The sequence below is a fragment of the Leiobunum rupestre genome, chromosome 2 (genome assembly GCF_980474605.1).
Source record: "Leiobunum rupestre chromosome 2, qqLeiRupe1.1.hap1, whole genome shotgun sequence".
In the NCBI taxonomy this organism is placed as follows: domain Eukaryota; kingdom Metazoa; phylum Arthropoda; class Arachnida; order Opiliones; family Sclerosomatidae; genus Leiobunum; species Leiobunum rupestre.
The window spans coordinates 59,372,629-59,389,508 of NC_143385.1; the positions used below are offsets into that span (position 1 = coordinate 59,372,629).

General features: G+C 40.0%; 1 protein-coding gene across 5 annotated transcripts in view; it reads right to left on the bottom strand.

Moving 5' to 3' along the window:
- Nucleotides 1–10,661: 10,661 nt before the first annotated feature.
- The window catches only part of LOC149958559 (uncharacterized), a 60,997-nt gene continuing 54,778 nt past the window's right edge, over nucleotides 10,662–16,880 (bottom strand). For 2 of the 5 annotated variants that reach the window (XM_090165916.1, XM_090165915.1), the window contains exons 3-7: nucleotides 14,121–16,549; nucleotides 12,494–12,632; nucleotides 12,354–12,431; nucleotides 11,833–11,906; nucleotides 10,662–11,612 (exon numbers count right to left, since the gene is read on the bottom strand). In XM_090165916.1, coding sequence (XP_090022042.1) covers nucleotides 11,034–11,612; nucleotides 11,833–11,906; nucleotides 12,354–12,431; nucleotides 12,494–12,632; nucleotides 14,121–14,285 — 1,035 coding nt within the window. In that variant the 5' untranslated portion in view covers nucleotides 14,286–16,549 and the 3' untranslated portion in view covers nucleotides 10,662–11,033. The remainder of the gene's footprint in view (nucleotides 11,613–11,832; nucleotides 11,907–12,353; nucleotides 12,432–12,493; nucleotides 12,633–14,120; nucleotides 16,550–16,880) is intronic. The other 3 variants (XM_090165919.1, XM_090165917.1, XM_090165918.1) reach the window with 3 other exon arrangements.

Below are 16,880 nucleotides of genomic sequence, written 5' to 3' on the forward strand. Positions count from 1 at the left end.
GCTTGCACCGGTTCAGTTCAAAAGTTACAGCAAAACCAAACTGGGGGGCCAACTTCATAGCCAGCCCCCCAGGTACCCGATACGAAAAATTTAACTATTTTCTGTACGCACCGAGCTTGCACCACCTAAATTAGAGCTTGCACCGGTTCAGTTCAAAAGTTACAGTGAAAACCAAACTGGGGGGGGGCAAATTCATAGCCAGCCCCCCAGGTACCCGATACGAAAAATTTAACTATTTTCTATACGCACCGAGCTTGCACCAGCTTGCACCAACTAAATTAGAGCTTGCACCGGTTCATTTCAAAAGTTACAGCAAAACCAAACTGGGGGGCCAACTTCATAGCCAGCCCCCCAGGTACCCGATACGAAAAATTTAACTATTTTCTATACGCACCGAGCTTGCACCATCTTACATCATCTAAATTAGAGCTTGCACCGGTTCCGTTCAAAATTTACAGCGAAAACCAAACTGGGGGGCCGACTTCATAGCCAGCCCCCAGGTACCCGATACGAAATATTTAACTATTTTCTATACGCACCGATCTTGAACCAGCTTGCACCACCTAAATTAGAGCTTGCACCGGTTCAGTTCAAAATTTACAGCGAAAACCAAACTGGGGGGCCCCAGGTACCCGATACGAAAAATTTAACTATTTTCTATACGCACCGAGCTTGCACCAGCTTGCACCACCTAAATTAGAGCTTGCACCGGTTCAGTTCAAAAGTTCCCGCGAAAACCAAATTGGGGGGCCAACTTAATAGCCAGCCCCACAGGTAACCAATACGAAAAATTTAGCTATTGTCTATACGCACCGAGCTTGCACTAGCTTGCACCAACTAAATTAGAGCTTGCACCGGTTCAGTTCAAAAGTTACAGCAAAACCAAACTGGGGGGCCAACTTCATAGCCAGCCCCCCAGGTACCCGATACGAAAAATTTAACTATTTTCTATACGCACCGAGCTTGCACCATCTTACATCACCTAAATTAGAGCTTGCACCGGTTCCGTTCAAAATTTACAGCGAAAACCAAACTGGGGGGCCGACTTCATAGCCAGCCCCCAGGTACCCGATACGAAATATTTAACTATTTTCTATACGCACCGATCTTGCACCAGCTTGCACCACCTAAATTAGAGCTTGCACCGGTTCAGTTCAAAATTTACAGCGAAAACCAAACTGGGGGCCCCCAGGTACCCGATACGAAAAATTTAACTATTTTCTATACGCACCGAGCTTGCACCAGCTTGCACCACCTAAATTAGAGCTTGCACCGGTTCAGTTCAAAAGTTACAGCGAAAACCAAACTGGGGGGGCCAACTTCATAGCCAGCCCCCAGGTACCCGATACGAAAATTTTAACTATTTTCTATACGCACCGAGCTTGCACCAGCTTGCACCACCTAAATTAGAGCTTGCACCGGTTCAGTTCAAAAGTTACAGCGAAAACCAAACTGGGGGGCCAACTTCATAGCCAGCCCCCCAGGTACCCGATACGAAAAATTTAATTATTTTCTATACCCAACGAGCTTGCAACTGCTTGCACCACCTAAATTAGAGCTTGCACCGGTTCAGTTCAAAAGTTACAGCGAAAACCAAACTGGGGGGCCAACTTCATAGCCAGCCCCCCAGGTACCCGATACGAAAAATTTAACTATTTTCTATACGCACTGAGCTTGCACCAGCTTGCACCACCTAAATTAGAGCTTGCACCGGTTCAGTTCAAAAGTTACAGCGAAAACCAAACTGGGGGGCCAACTTCATAGCCAGCCCCCCAGGTACCCGATACGAAAAATTTAACTATTTTCTGTACGCACCGAGCTTGCACCACCTAAATTAGAGCTTGCACCGGTTCAGTTCAAAAGTTACAGCGAAAACCAAACTGGGGGGCCAACTTCATAGCCAGCCCCCCAGGTACCCGATACGAAAAATTTAACTATTTTCTATACGCACTGAGCTTGCACCAGCTTGCACCACCTAAATTAGAGCTTGCACCGGTTCAGTTCAAAAGTTACAGTGAAAACCAAACTGGGGGGGGGGCAAATTCATAGCCAGCCCCCCAGGTACCCGATACAAAAAAAATTTAACTATTTTCTATACGCACTGAGCTTGCACCATCTTGTACCACCTAAATTAGACCTTGCACCGGTTCAGTTCAAAAGTTACCGCGAAAACCAAATTGGGGGTACAAATTAATAGCCAGCCCCACAGGTAACCCATACGAAAAATTTAACTATTTTCTATACGCACCGAGCTTGCACCATCTTACATCACCTAAATTAGAGCTTGCACCGGTTCCGTTCAAAATTTACAGCGAAAACCAAACTGGGGGGCCGACTTCATAGCCAGCCCCCAGGTACCCGATACGAAATATTTAACTATTTTCTATACGCACCGATCTTGAACCAGCTTGCACCACCTAAATTAGAGCTTACACCGGTTCAGTTCAAAATTTACAGCGAAAACCAAACTGGGGGGCCCCCAGGTACCCGATACGAAAAATTTAACTATTTTCTATACGCACCGAGCTTGCACCAGCTTGCACCACCTAAATTAGAGCTTGCACCGGTTCAGTTCAAAAGTTACAGCGAAAACCAAACTGGGGGGCCAACTTCATAGCCAGCCCCCAGGTACCCGATACGAAAATTTTAACTATTTTCTATACGCACCGAGCTTGCACCAGCTTGCACCACCTAAATTAGAGCTTGCACCGGTTCAGTTCAAAAGTTACAGCAAAAACCAAACTGGGGGGCCAACTTCATAGCCAGCCCCCAGGTACCCGATACGAAAATTTTAACTATTTTCTATACGCACCGAGCTTGCACCAGCTTGCACCACCTAAATTAGAGCTTGCACCGGTTCAGTTCAAAAGTTACAGCGAAAACCAAACTGGGGGGCCAACTTCATAGCCAGCCCCCCAGGTAACCGATACGAAAAATTTAATTATTTTCTATACGCAACGAGCTTGCAACTGCTTGCACCACCTAAATTAGAGCTTGCACCGGTTCAGTTCAAAAGTTACAGCGAAAACCAAACTGGGGGGCCAACTTCATAGCCAGCCCCCCAGGTACCCGATACGAAAAATTTAACTATTTTCTATACGCACTGAGCTTGCACCAGCTTGCACCACCTAAATTAGAGCTTGCACCGGTTCAGTTCAAAAGTTACAGCGAAAACCAAACTGGGGAGCCAACTTCATAGCCAGCCCCCAGGTACCCGATACGAAATATTTAACTATTTTCTATACGCACCGAGCTTGCACCAGCTTGCACGACCTAAATTAGAGCTTGCACCGGTTCAGTTCAAAAGTTACAGCGAAAACCAAACTGGGGGGCCAACTTCATAGCCAGCCCCCAGGTACCCGATACGAAAAATTTAACTATTTTCTATACGCACTGAGCTTGCACCAGCTTGCACCACCTAAATTAGAGCTTGCACCGGTTCAGTTCAAAAGTTACAGTGAAAACCAAACTGTGGGGGGGAATTCATAGCCAGCCCCCAGGTACCCGATACGAAAAATTTAACTATTTTCTATACGCACTGAGCTTGCACCAGCTTGCACCACCTAAATTAGACCTTGCACCGGTACAGTTCAAAAGTTACAGCGAAAACCAAATTGGGGGGCCAACTTAATAGCCAGCCCCACAGGTAACCGATACGAAAAATTTAGCTATTTTCTATACGCACCGAGCTTGCACCAGCTTGCACCAACTAAATTAGAGCTTGCACCGGTTCAGTTCAAAAGTTACAGCAAAACCAAACTGTGGGGGGGAATTCATAGCCAGCCCCCAGGTACCCGATACGAAAAATTTAACTATTTTCTATACGCACCGAGCTTGCACCAGCTTGCACCACCTAAATTAGAGCTTGCACCGGTTCAGTTCAAAAGTTACAGCGAAAACCAAACTGGGGGGTCAACTTCATAGCCAGCCCCCCAGGTACCCGATACGAAAAATTTAACTATTTTCTATACGCACCGAGCTTGCACCAGCTTGCACCACCTAAATTAGAGCTTGCACCGGTTCAGTTCAAAAGTTACAGAGAAAACCAAACTGGGGGGCCAACTTCATAGCCAGCCCCCCAGGTACCCGATACGAAAAATTTAATTATTTTCTATACGCACCGAGCTTGCACCAGCTTGCACCACCTAAATTAGAGCTTGCACCGGTTCAGTTCAAAAGTTACAACAAAACCAAACTGGGGAGACAACTTCATAGCCAGCCCCCCAGGTACCCGGTACGAAAAATTTAACTATTTTCTATACGCACCGAGCTTGCACCAGCTTGCACCACCTAAATTAGAGCTTGCACCGGTTCAGTTCAAAAGTTACAGCGAAAACCAAACTGGGGAGCCAACTTCATAGCCAGCCCCCCCGGTACCCGATACGAAAAATTTAACTATTTTCTATACGCACCGAGCTTGCACCAGCTTGCACCACCTTAATTAGAGCTTGCACCGGTTCAGTTCAAAAGTTACAGCGAAAACCAAACTGGGGGGTCAACTTCATAGCCAGCCCCCCAGGTACCCGATACGAAAAATTTAACTATTTTCTATACGCACCGAGCTTGCACCAGCTTGCACCACCTAAATTAGAGCTTGCACCGGTTCAGTTCAAAAGTTACAGTGAAAACCAAACTGGGGGGGGGCAAATTCATAGCCAGCCCCCCAGGTACCCGATACGAAAAATTTAACTATTTTCTATACGCACTGACCTTGCACCAGCTTGTACCACCTAAATTAGACCTTGCACCGGTTCAGTTCAAAAGTTACAGCGAAAACCAAATTGGGGGGCCAACTTAATAGCCAGCCCCACAGGTAACCGATACGAAAAATTTAGCTATTTTCTATACGCACCGAGCTTGCACCAGCTTGCAGCAACTAAATTAGAGCTTGCACCGGTTCAGTTCAAAAGTTACAGCAAAACCAAACTGGGGGGCCAACTTCATAGCCAGCCCCCCAGGTACCCGATACGAAAAATTTAACTATTTTCTGTACGCACCGAGCTTGCACCAGCTTGCACCACCTAAATTAAAGCTTGCACCGGTTCAGTTCGAAAGTTACAGCGAAAACCAAACTGGGGGGCCAACTTCATAGCCAGCCCCCCAGGTACCCGATACGAAAAATTAAACTATTTTCTATACGCACCGAGCTTGCACCAGCTTGCATCACCTAAATTAGAGCTTGCACCGGTTCAGTTCGAAAGTTACAGCGAAAACCAAACTGGGGGGCCAACTTCATAGCCAGCCCCCAGGTACCCGATACGAAATATTTAACTATTTTCTATACGCACCGATCTTGCACCAGCTTGCACCACCTAAATTAGAGCTTGCACCGGTTCAGTTCAAAATTTACAGCGAAAACCAAACTGGGGGGCCCCCAGTTACCCGATACGAAAAATTTAACTATTTTCTATACGCACCGCGCTTGCACCAGCTTACACCACCTAAATTAGAGCTTGCACCGGTTCAGTTCAAAAGTTACAGCGAAAACCAAACTGGGGGGCCAACTTCATAGCCAGCCCCTCAGGTGCCCGATACGAAAAACTTAACTATTTTCTATACGTACCGAGCTTGCACCACCTAAATTAGAGCTTGCACCGGTTCAGTTCAAAAGTTACAGCGAAAACCAAACTGGGGGCCAACTTCATAGCCAGCCCCCCAGGTACCCGATACAAAAAATTTAACTATTTTCTATACGCACCGAGCTTGCACTAGCTTGCACCACCTAAATTAGAGCTTGCACCGGTTCAGTTCAAAAGTTACAGCGAAAACCAAACTGAGGGGCCAACTTCATAGCCAGCCCCTCAGGTGCCCGATACGAAAAACTTAACTATTTTCTATACGTACCGAGCTTGCACCACCTAAATTAGAGCTTGCACCGGTTCAGTTCAAAAGTTACAGCGAAAACCAAACTGGGGGCCAACTTCATAGCCAGCCCCCCAGGTACCCGATACAAAAAATTTAACTATTTTCTATACGCACCGAGCTTGCACTAGCTTGCACCACCTAAATTAGAGCTTGCACCGGTTCAGTTCAAAAGTTACAGCGAAAACCAAACTGAGGGGCCAACTTCATAGCCAGCCCCCTAGGTACCCGATACGAAACACTTAACTATTTTCTATACGCACCGAGCTTGCACCACCTAAATTAGAGCTTGCACCGGTTCAGTTCAAAAGTTACAGCGAAAACCAAACTGGGGGGCCAACTTCATAGCCAGCCCCCAGGTACCCGATACGAAAAGTTTAATTATTTTCTATACGCAACGAGCTTGCACCTGCTTGCACCACCTAAATTAGAGCTTGCACCGGTTCAGTTCAAAAGTTACAGCGAAAACCAAACTGGGGGGCCAACTTCATAGCCAGCCCCCCAGGTACCCGATACGAAAAATTTAACTATTTTCTATACGCACCGAGCTTGCACCAGCTTGCACCACCTAAATTAGAGCTTGCACCGGTTCAGTTCAAAAGCTACAGCGAAAACCAAATTGGGGGGCCAACTTCATAGCCAGCCCCCCAGGTACCCGATACGAAAAATTTAACTATTTTCTATACGCACCGAGCTTGCACCAGCTTGCACCACCTAAATTAGAGCTTGCACCGGTTCCGTTCCAAAGTTACAGCGAAAACCAAACTGGGGGGCCAACTTCATAGCCAGCCCCCCAGGTACCGGATTTAATTCTGATAATAATCATCGACTATTAAGACCTTATTACTGCGTTATGTAGCGCAGGTCGATGGGTAGTGACCAGCCCTTCTAGCTCTGGGAGAAAACTGGCAATTCCTGGCCTTACATTGCCGTTAACCTCAGCAATTTTTTTATGTGAAAGGAAATATAATTATATTTTACATCAACTTTTTTACGAAGATATATTATAAGAAGGAGATCAGCTAGAAATCTGATAAATAATATTTCACATATAAACTGATAGAATGAATTGAAAAAATTGCATTATATTAATATTCATATAATATAAATTATCTAGGGCTCGGGTATTGGTAAACTTTTATCCATAAATAAAATTTTCCAGTTTATTCGATAAATTATTATTTGAATAAAGATTTTCTTCGTATTATTCGATTAATTTTATCCGAAAAAATTAACCGGTTCCTATTTTGATTAATTTTATCACCGTTTATTTATCGTTTAATACTTTTAATTACGAGTATAGAATTCCTTAGATAAACAAAAGTTATTTATGTCAATCTTATTTTTTACAGTTAATTTTTCAACCAAATAAAAACTAATGTGTACACTCATTTTATTTCGTTAATTAAATTAACTGTTTTATGATTTTCGGTCAAGTTCTTTATTTCGATAATATAGCTATTTTTCGATAAAGAGAAACGGCAATCGTACAAAAATTATATAAATTAGCTTTTGTCGGAAAAGGGACTTTTGAACTTTTGTTTCTTATAACCTTTCGAAAATCCGTAATTCGAACAATATAACTACATTTGTCAAACGCTAGAATTATTTAGTTTTCGGCAGTTAACTGCGCGTTACGATGGCGGAAGCTTCGGTACAAGATATAGATAAAGCTACCGAGGAACTGGCCGCAACCTGGTTTCTTCAACCGGTACAAGTACCACCTGGTTTCTTCAACCGGTACAAGTACCACCTGGTTTCTTCAACCGGTACAAGTACCACCTGGTTTCTTCAACCGGTACAAGTACCACTTGTTTCTTCAACCGGTACAAGTACCACTTGTTTCTTCAACCGGTACAAGAACCATCTGGTTTCTTCAACCGGTACAAGTACCATCTGGTTTCTTCAACCGGTACAAGAACCATCTGGTTTCTTCAACCGGTACAAGTACCACCTGGTTTCTTCAACCGGTACAAGTACCATCTGGTTTCTTCAACCGGTACAAGTACCACCTGGTTTCTTCAACCGGTACAAGTACCATCTGGTTTCTTCAACCGGTACAAGTACCACTTGTTTCTTCAACCGGTACAAGAACCACCTGGTTTCTTCAACCGGTACAAGTACCATCTGGTTTCTTCAACCGGTACAAGTACCACCTGGTTTCTTCAACCGGTACAAGTACCACCTGGTTTCTTCAACCGGTACAAGTACCACCTGGTTTCTTCAACCGGTACAAGAACCATCTGGTTTCTTCAACCGGTACAAGTACCACCTGGTTTCTTCAACCGGTACAAGTACCACCTGGTTTCTTCAACCGGTACAAGTACCACCTGGTTTCTTCAACCGGTACAAGTACCCCTGGTTTCTTCAACCGGTACAAGTACCACCTGGTTTCTTCAACCGGTACAAGTACCATCTGGTTTCTTCAACCGGTACAAGTACCACTTGTTTCTTCAACCGGTACAAGAACCACCTGGTTTCTTCAACCGGTACAAGTACCATCTGGTTTCTTCAACCGGTACAAGTACCACCTGGTTTCTTCAACCGGTACAAGTACCACCTGGTTTCTTCAACCGGTACAAGTACCACCTGGTTTCTTCAACCGGTACAAGAACCATCTGGTTTCTTCAACCGGTACAAGTACCACCTGGTTTCTTCAACCGGTACAAGTACCACCTGGTTTCTTCAACCGGTACAAGTACCATCTGGTTTCTTCAACCGGTACAAGTACCACCTGGTTTCTTCAACCGGTACAAGTACCCCTGGTTTCTTCAACCGGTACAAGTACCACCTGGTTTCTTCAACCGGTACAAGTACCATCTGGTTTCTTCAACCGGTACAAGTACAGATGCCCACACTCTCGATACATTTATATTTGACTCCAGGCCCTAGGATATGATAGGGTCTCTAATTTTCAGGTCTGCAGATCTTCCAGACCAGTTCAGCCCCTTTAGCCCGACACCTGCTTCATTAATTTGGTGGGTGTTCAGTTTTTAAAACTGTAGAAAGTTCTAATGTCTCCAAAGACTTTGTTTTCATAACCCAATATTTAAGGGGAATGTGTCAAAGTACATACATCTTATTTCATTTCTAGCCTTTCTAATTGGAATTTATGTTATTTGCTTTCAGCCGAAGAATATTGAATTTAGATTATTATTACCCGACTTATCCGATTTATTTGAAATAAATTTAGTCGAGTAATACAGAATTTGGATAATTACATATGTTTTGTTGTTCGTTTAAAATAGCTTTCTTTCTATTTGATTTGAAAAATATTTTTGATTAATTAATGACGGTAAAATTTGTTCAAAAAGACGATGTTTTATTTTCTCGAAAATATGTTCAATTTCTTCCTATTACGAACCTATAATCTGTTTGGTTATTTCTAAAAAATAAAATAATAGTTACAAAATTAAATATCTTAAGCTCTTCGTGGTTTTTCGGGTAAAATATATTTTCGAAAACATAGGAAATGATAAACTTATTATGTTTAAAAAACCAGTTATATTTATATACATAAAAACTTAATCAGCTAAACAATATGAAATTTATTTGAACTAAAATGTCATCGGAGAAACGTGCGAGACATTTATTCGGAAAATTATCTGTAAATTTTCCGATTATTTATAGTTCACTGAATTGATCAGAAAACCCCGAGCCCTAAAATTGTCAATATCTGTCCCTTCTTAGCCATAATATTTAAAAGAATAAACGGAGTTTTTTCAGTTCAAATAACTGTTTTTGATATTAATGTCGACTATTTGTTTATGTAATTGATTCATTCGTAGTCACGTAATGGAATGAGTCCTCTTTTACCGACTCCCTGTTATTCCTAAAAAAAGCCCCAAGTAGAGTGGAATTTATAGCCGTTATCAAAAAAAGGTCTATATTTATTCTAGTCTAACTACCAAAATAAGTTTCATCTCGACTCCTATTTTATTTCATTACCATTTTACTGAAGCCTTTATAATTATGTAATAATAATTAATGGAATTTTTCTTTGTTTTTATGGGCTGAAGTACGGGCCGGCGTGCTAAAAGCGAAAGGGCCCGAGCGGCCGATATTTTTCTCTCTTAGACAAGTATTCTCCTCCCCTTTCTCCCGTCCCGAAAGCTTCCTATCTCTCCAGCCGGTTGGTTTTGAAGCGAAGAAATTATTAACTAAATTTGTATTCGATTAGTTATTAAAATTAACTGGAATTAGCTTGAAATATAGCAAAGTCTGAGGATTAAAATGTCAGGATAAGTAGTGTTTTCTCTAGACCGTGCATAAAAAAGTGTCAAATGCGAGCTTTTCACAAATTCCAAATGTAAAATCGGGTCTTAGCGATAGAATATAGCCCAATGCTACACGAGAGGGTACGAGATAAACAGTCAATCAAGGATGGAATAGAAGGTAGGTGTCGAGGGTAAGAATAAACAGTAAACCAATCGGTTTACTTTAATATTCTAGAGCTTGAACCGCTTTACTTTATTTTTTATTTATAAATAATTAATGTATTTTTGCGCACAAATATTTCCAAGAAAAACAAAAGATTGATAAATGACAAAGTTTTTAATAACACAAGCATCTGAAAGCGTCTGATTTATATCAAAATTACTTAATAAAAGGTGATAAGTCAGAAATTAAAATTGCAAATAGTAAGCTTAAATTTTGAGCGAAAAAATGTCTACCGTTTAGAATTATGAAGCGATTCCCATTTTCGGTGTCTAAGGAGAAAGCTTTTACATAAAACTTCCGCAAAAAAAAGATTTTTTTTCGCGGATATACGACTAAACGATTCTTTATAACCAACAACACCTCTAAGTTTCATATTCAAATTTTTAATGTTTAATGAACCGGGAATGTCATTTAAAGTTAGATCAGTTAGATCATAATCGCCTTCGAAATCATCATCTTGAATATTATTTGTTAATTCGACTAGATTTGTTAACTCGATGAAAGTGTAATATTGCCAATTTGTGGTAGAAAATATTCTTTTCCCTCTGCATTTAGGACATTCTATTTGAACGTTATCAATATTTTTAGCAACTATATCCTGTAAGTATTGAATTTGATCGGGCGGACATTCAAGAGATAAAATTGCGTGATCTGTTTCAATTTTGGGCTGGGCGCAGGTAGTGTTGCAACAGAGGCTATGGGAAGTATAAATGGGATACTTTTGAAATATTTTACTTATTAATAAGGTCACCGAAACTTGACAATTGAAATATTTCAGTTTGTTGAATATCTGGTACAAATAACAGTGATAGAATTTCTGCCCTTTCTCTGTATGTATTCGCCTTTATCCCTTCGGTAACTATCGAATTGGATAAATCGAATATGGGAATGGTTTTGAGCTGCTCCAAGTTTTCTCTTATTTCGTGACTATCACAAATGGATGTTACTAAACATTGAACTACCGAATCGAAGGCGCAAGTGTTTGAAAAACTACAGCTTTCTCGTCGAATCTTCGGTGGTCGAAGTTCAGTTCGGTTAGCATTTTTCAACAACCCAATTGGCATTATTTTCTTCAGTGATGAAAAATCCGCAGTAGCCATTTCGCTAATTGGATTCAAGTAGGAATCACGACGTCTTTTTTTAGGAGGTAAATCGCCTAATCCTCTCCAATTTTCATTCGTAACCATTTCTACAGCTTGCAACTTTTCGTCGTTTGTAGCATTAAAACATTTGAGACAAAAACGTTTTTGTTCGTAGCCTTCTTCCTTGTCTGCCGGAATGGAAGAAACTGTAATTGCATGGACGCATTTCTATAAAAACAAATATGGGGTTTAAATAGTCCAGTACTTTCAGAGAGTGGTGTAGAGGTTAGCGACCAACGAGAATCGTTAAGCAAGTACATTCTTTACTGTGAAGAAATTTTGTGTAAGAGTTTGTATAATCTACTCCTTGGTTCTCTTTTTTTTTATCGAATTCAATTTCTAGTGACTAATTTCTTAACTTTTGATTTTAAATAAAATTGTATTATACCTTGCATATGACACATTTGTGAGCGCCAGAAGTCTCACTGCCACATGAAACGCAATTCATCACTTCGTTAGATCCTTAAAAATTCCCAAAATATAAATGGCAGTATACTCCAACCCTTACCTAGCTACTTAGTAAGTTTGAGGTTGTTCACAAACAACATAATGCAAAAAAAACGTTTTGACAATTTGAATTTAGTTAATAAACTCATATATAAAATTAAGTAACGATTGCCTGTAATAGACACGTTAAATAGGCACTAGAAGACGTTTATAGCAAGAGAGTAGACGTAGCTTTACCGTGCACACTCTTGGTCCTATGTGTTGTCTTGATATGGTTTTATCTATTCAATATTACTGGCTTTAATTTGCATTTCGTTAAAGTAATTGACACTATTAACCAAATTTCCACACGAGAACGAATTACACGCAAAGGATAGGAGGTGAGAGAAAAATAAAAAATGCTACGTGCTAAGGGTATTTCTGCCCATCCATTAACCGGTAAAAATAGAAAGCTTTGCATACCTGTACAAAGTTTAGTATCAAATGATGGCATAACGGGTGGCGTTAATGGGCCCTTATCGATTTCGTTAGTGTCACATTCTGTAAGAAGATAAATAGCATTATCAGTATGTTATTAAAATGGACGGCTTTTGAAAAAGTACCTTCGACTGCTTCAGATAAAGTACATGTACCTTGGACTGCTTCAGAAAATGCACTTTGGTGTACTTCTTTGGCAATGGCTTTTCTGGCCTTAGCGCAGTTCTTGCAAGCAGGTTCTTCACACGTTTCATCATCTTCGTCCTAAACACATACTCAATAATAAATAGCAGAATCTGATATTTTTCACGATCCGTGCATTTTTCTCAAAACCAATAGAAGTCTGATATTTCCAGGATACCAGAAGTTAATGAAAAAAGATATCGGATTCATTACTCGGATGGAGAGGGTCGAGTTTTACTGTGCTGTTTCATCTCCCACCCTTTCTTTCGCTAGGTGGTTCCTGCGCGTAAAACCTGGTTTTCACTTGGCGGAAAATCACCGACAGAAAGTTCGACGTCGGCGATATGGTTTTCGACGTTTCGCTCACTGTCGGCGTTTTAGCATTTTCAAAGAAATATGAGTTATGAAAAATCGGTTTGTGTGAAAGAAACATACTGGAAAAGAAGGCAACAAGGGTATCAAGAAAAAAAAACACGTTCAAAAAATTCACAGAAAAGCACGTGGCCGAGTTCCGGATGCAAGAGGCAGGAAATTAACCATCCCCCCTGACGTCACAGTCACCTTTCGAAAATGGTTTTGATTGGTTGAAAAAGAGCGATATCACCCAACTGAGCGAAAAAATAGAAATGAAAATCGCCACACAAAACCGAAAACCGACGGAATTTCCGCCCGGCGTCGACGGAAATTTTCGCCCATTTTCCGTCGACACCGGGCTTTTTCGCCCAAAAACCGCCAAGTGAAAACCATTCTTAAACCTTTCGCCGCTGACGGGTTTTTTCCGTCACCATTCTCTAATAGCACAGCACTTTAAGGTGAGAGTGGCGTAGCCAGAAATTCGTCAATGGGGGTTTAAGTATGTGAATGTTAAGAGGGGGTCAGAAGGGGGTTAAAATTTATTACAGGAAAAGGTGGACCCGGAACCCCCCTGGCTACGCCACTGTAAGGCGATGTTTTTCAGCTTTGGGTGCGGGGATTGAAACCGAGTGAGAGGGGGACGCGAAGAGAAATGCCCTTGATATTAAAGCTATTACTTTTCAATAACTTTGCATTCACTTCTGATTAAACATATTTAGTAAAAGAATCTTTAGCTTCAGAAATATACGATTTTATAACCTAAGGGTATTGAGCGTTCACTTCAGAGTAGTAGCAAATTTATTCCACTGATATAAGTATCGACCTACGTTCCAGAATAAGCTTTAGAACTCTTTCTTTGCTGGATTTTACCTGGCGCGTACCGGAAAAATAATTAGGTTTTCAAAATACTAATTTCCGATTTTTTACCCAAAAAAGTCAAATTTCCCATATTCAGTCTTTGTTTTTTATAGGAAATTCCTGCATCGAGAAAATTGGTACACCATATTTAGCTTATTTTTCATACATTCAAAATAAGAATAAGAAAGGTCCGACATTCGTAAAAATACGGTACACTCTACAGACGATTTTAGAAATCTACATGAAAATCCCAAAATCTCTAAAATCTGTACGGAAACCAAAGTTAAAATCTCGAAACCAGCGTGAAAAATCGTAGTGTCGGACCCTATTAAAAATATAAACCAAATATAAACTTACTAAATTCCATTCGCAGTAATGGCACTTTCGATTTACTTTTTCTTTTGGGGACACGTTTTCTGTTTTCGTTTCTATATTAAGGAAACTTATTAATAAAACGTTAATGGTAACTTTAAATAAATTGATTTTACCTGATAATGGTGTTGCATTTACAGCAAGTTTCATTGTACCTACAATAGATTTTATGTAGTCCTCGACAAATTCATCAACCCGTAGAGGTAGTTTTTTATGTCGAAATATAACGTGTTTAACATCGTTAAAAAAATGGTGTCAGAAATGGATCAAAATGGTCGAAACTCAAAATAAATCCCAGAAATGGATCAAAATGGTCGAAACTCAAAATAAATCCCAGAAATGGATCAAATTGGTCGAAACTCAAAATAAATCCCAGAAATGGATCAAAATTGTCGAAACTCAAAATAAATCCCAGAAATGGATCGAAATTGTCGAAACTCAAAATATATCCCAGTATTGGATCAAAATGGTTGAAACCTGACAGCTGAAGTAATTGTGGGCTGTTAATGGCCCCCGTGAAGAGTATGACCTCGACGTTGGCTTTGATACTACATCGCCATCTCTAGATTGGGTTTTAAACCCTCATTTAGAAAGTCTAATTAATAGTTCAGCAATGAATCTAGAGATCGGCAGTCCTATGACAAAGCATAGTATACGCCATTTATTTTGGAATTTGAGATAGCTAATTTTTTGTTTTGAGTGACGTGACTTCTAACGGTAATGTACGTTACTTACTGGTAAGTCTCTTCGAAGATTTTTTCGTGGGGTTGGAATTGTTTCAGTAGGTGTACAATTCGCATTTATTCTTAAGACTAACTCAAAATTTTCAAAATTAGCGTTTACTAGGATTGGCCATGAGACAGAGGGTCGTCGCTATGACGGGCAGTGAAATCATGTTGTAGACGCTTTTGTTTGCACTGGAAATCAGTTATTTGCTTAGAAATAACTTTTTTCATAAGTAACATAATATTATGAAACTTATGCTTGTTTAATAACTTAGCCAATAAGAATGTTAAAACAACTTACTCTCGTAGTGTCCATTTGGAGGAATAGTTCATGGAACACTTCAACGTATCTATTTATACGGCTTAACGGACACGTATTATTTTTAAGCATTGAATATCGCTTGATGACCAATTAACCGTTGCATTTATATCAAGGTGCAAACAATTGTAAATTAATTTCATTTTGAATTTTTCGCGAAATTGCCTCTCTTCCGTGTTGGAATTATAAATCAAATTGTTCTTCCTAATGGACCGATTGTATTTCAGGTGTGGCGATAAATCCTCGCTGTTTCAATTCACTCATTTGTTTCAAATCGAAATAAAGTTGAAGGTTTTAAGTGGGAATTCGATCAAATATTACGTATTTTGTTTTCAAATGTCGATATAATTGAATTTGGTCATTTGGCCATGAATCAGGGTCAGGGAAAGGTCAGGGAATTCAAAATTTCACTTGAAATGTTCCAAGAATTGTGAGAATTTATTTAAATTTAATGGATTCAATGTTATCTCGAAACATCTTCGAAATAAATTTTATTACAATTCTGTGCCAAATTATCTTATTTCTTTTAGTTTCATTCTTTAAACGTGGGAGTAAACTTTTTTGTTTAAACATAAATTATTTGATGATAATATGATGATAATTGTGTCCTTAAAAGGTCAGAGAAAATCTCCATAAATGGTCAGGGAATCTGAAAATGTTGTGGCATTTTGTTCTCGCTGGAAAAGCTTATCCTTTTGGCTAATACGTCACTTCCCACACAGCGATCTCAGTAACTATTTCGAGTAAGAGATGCACTTATGGAGCGTGATTATACACTTACGCTGGATAGATGAGCTCGTGGCATATTTAAATGCATTGTTTAGGTTGATTAGTTTCTGAGTTTATAATCCTCTCTAATAAAGGAACAATTTTTGTAACTGTAGTTTCGTTTGACACCATTGTCAAAGGTAAAACGCCCCTTCGATATCTGGAAACCCACTGGCAGGCTATAGAGGGAGAGTGTATGTAGAGCTATTCGGTGCGCTTCGTCGTTGTCTGTTCTAGGAATTAGTTGCCCCTCTACCTAATGTCACTGGAGGTTCAACTTCAAACGGTCATTTTAGATATAAATAAAAGTAAGTACTAAATTAGATTAAAGAATATTATTTTTATTCCATATATATTTCGTCATTACATTATTAATCGCGTATTCATTTTGGGGTTTATTTTTCATCATTTCCATGTAGCCAATAGGGATCCTGATGCCAATGAGAATCACCAGGGTCTCCATGCCTCCACGTCTTCCATACCATACGAACTAACATAAAAAACACAATACGACCATTCATATGGAACGTTCCGCAAATCCCGGCCGCTCTCATAGTTACAAATATAATTTTTTCCACAGTCACTGTCTTTTCTACATTTTACTACGTCAATGGTGTTTTGTCATTAGTATAAATTAAAATTATGGTTGAAAGATAACCGATATCGTTATGCGAATTAAATTAATGAACCGCTATTTTTAAAAGGAGCAATTTAGCGCTAAAACGTGGACCACGCCATTTCAAACCAAACATGATAGGCCCCACTGCTATAATTGTTGGTAATTTGTTAGTAAACAGTGTTATTTTATTTGCTTGTAGCAACGGTAAAAACAATCTTAACGTAATATTGCCTAGATATTTCTTCAATTCAGTAATTGTTTCGGTGAAAGCGAAGGTTATATACAACTCCGTAACCTAGTTTCGGGTTCAGAGA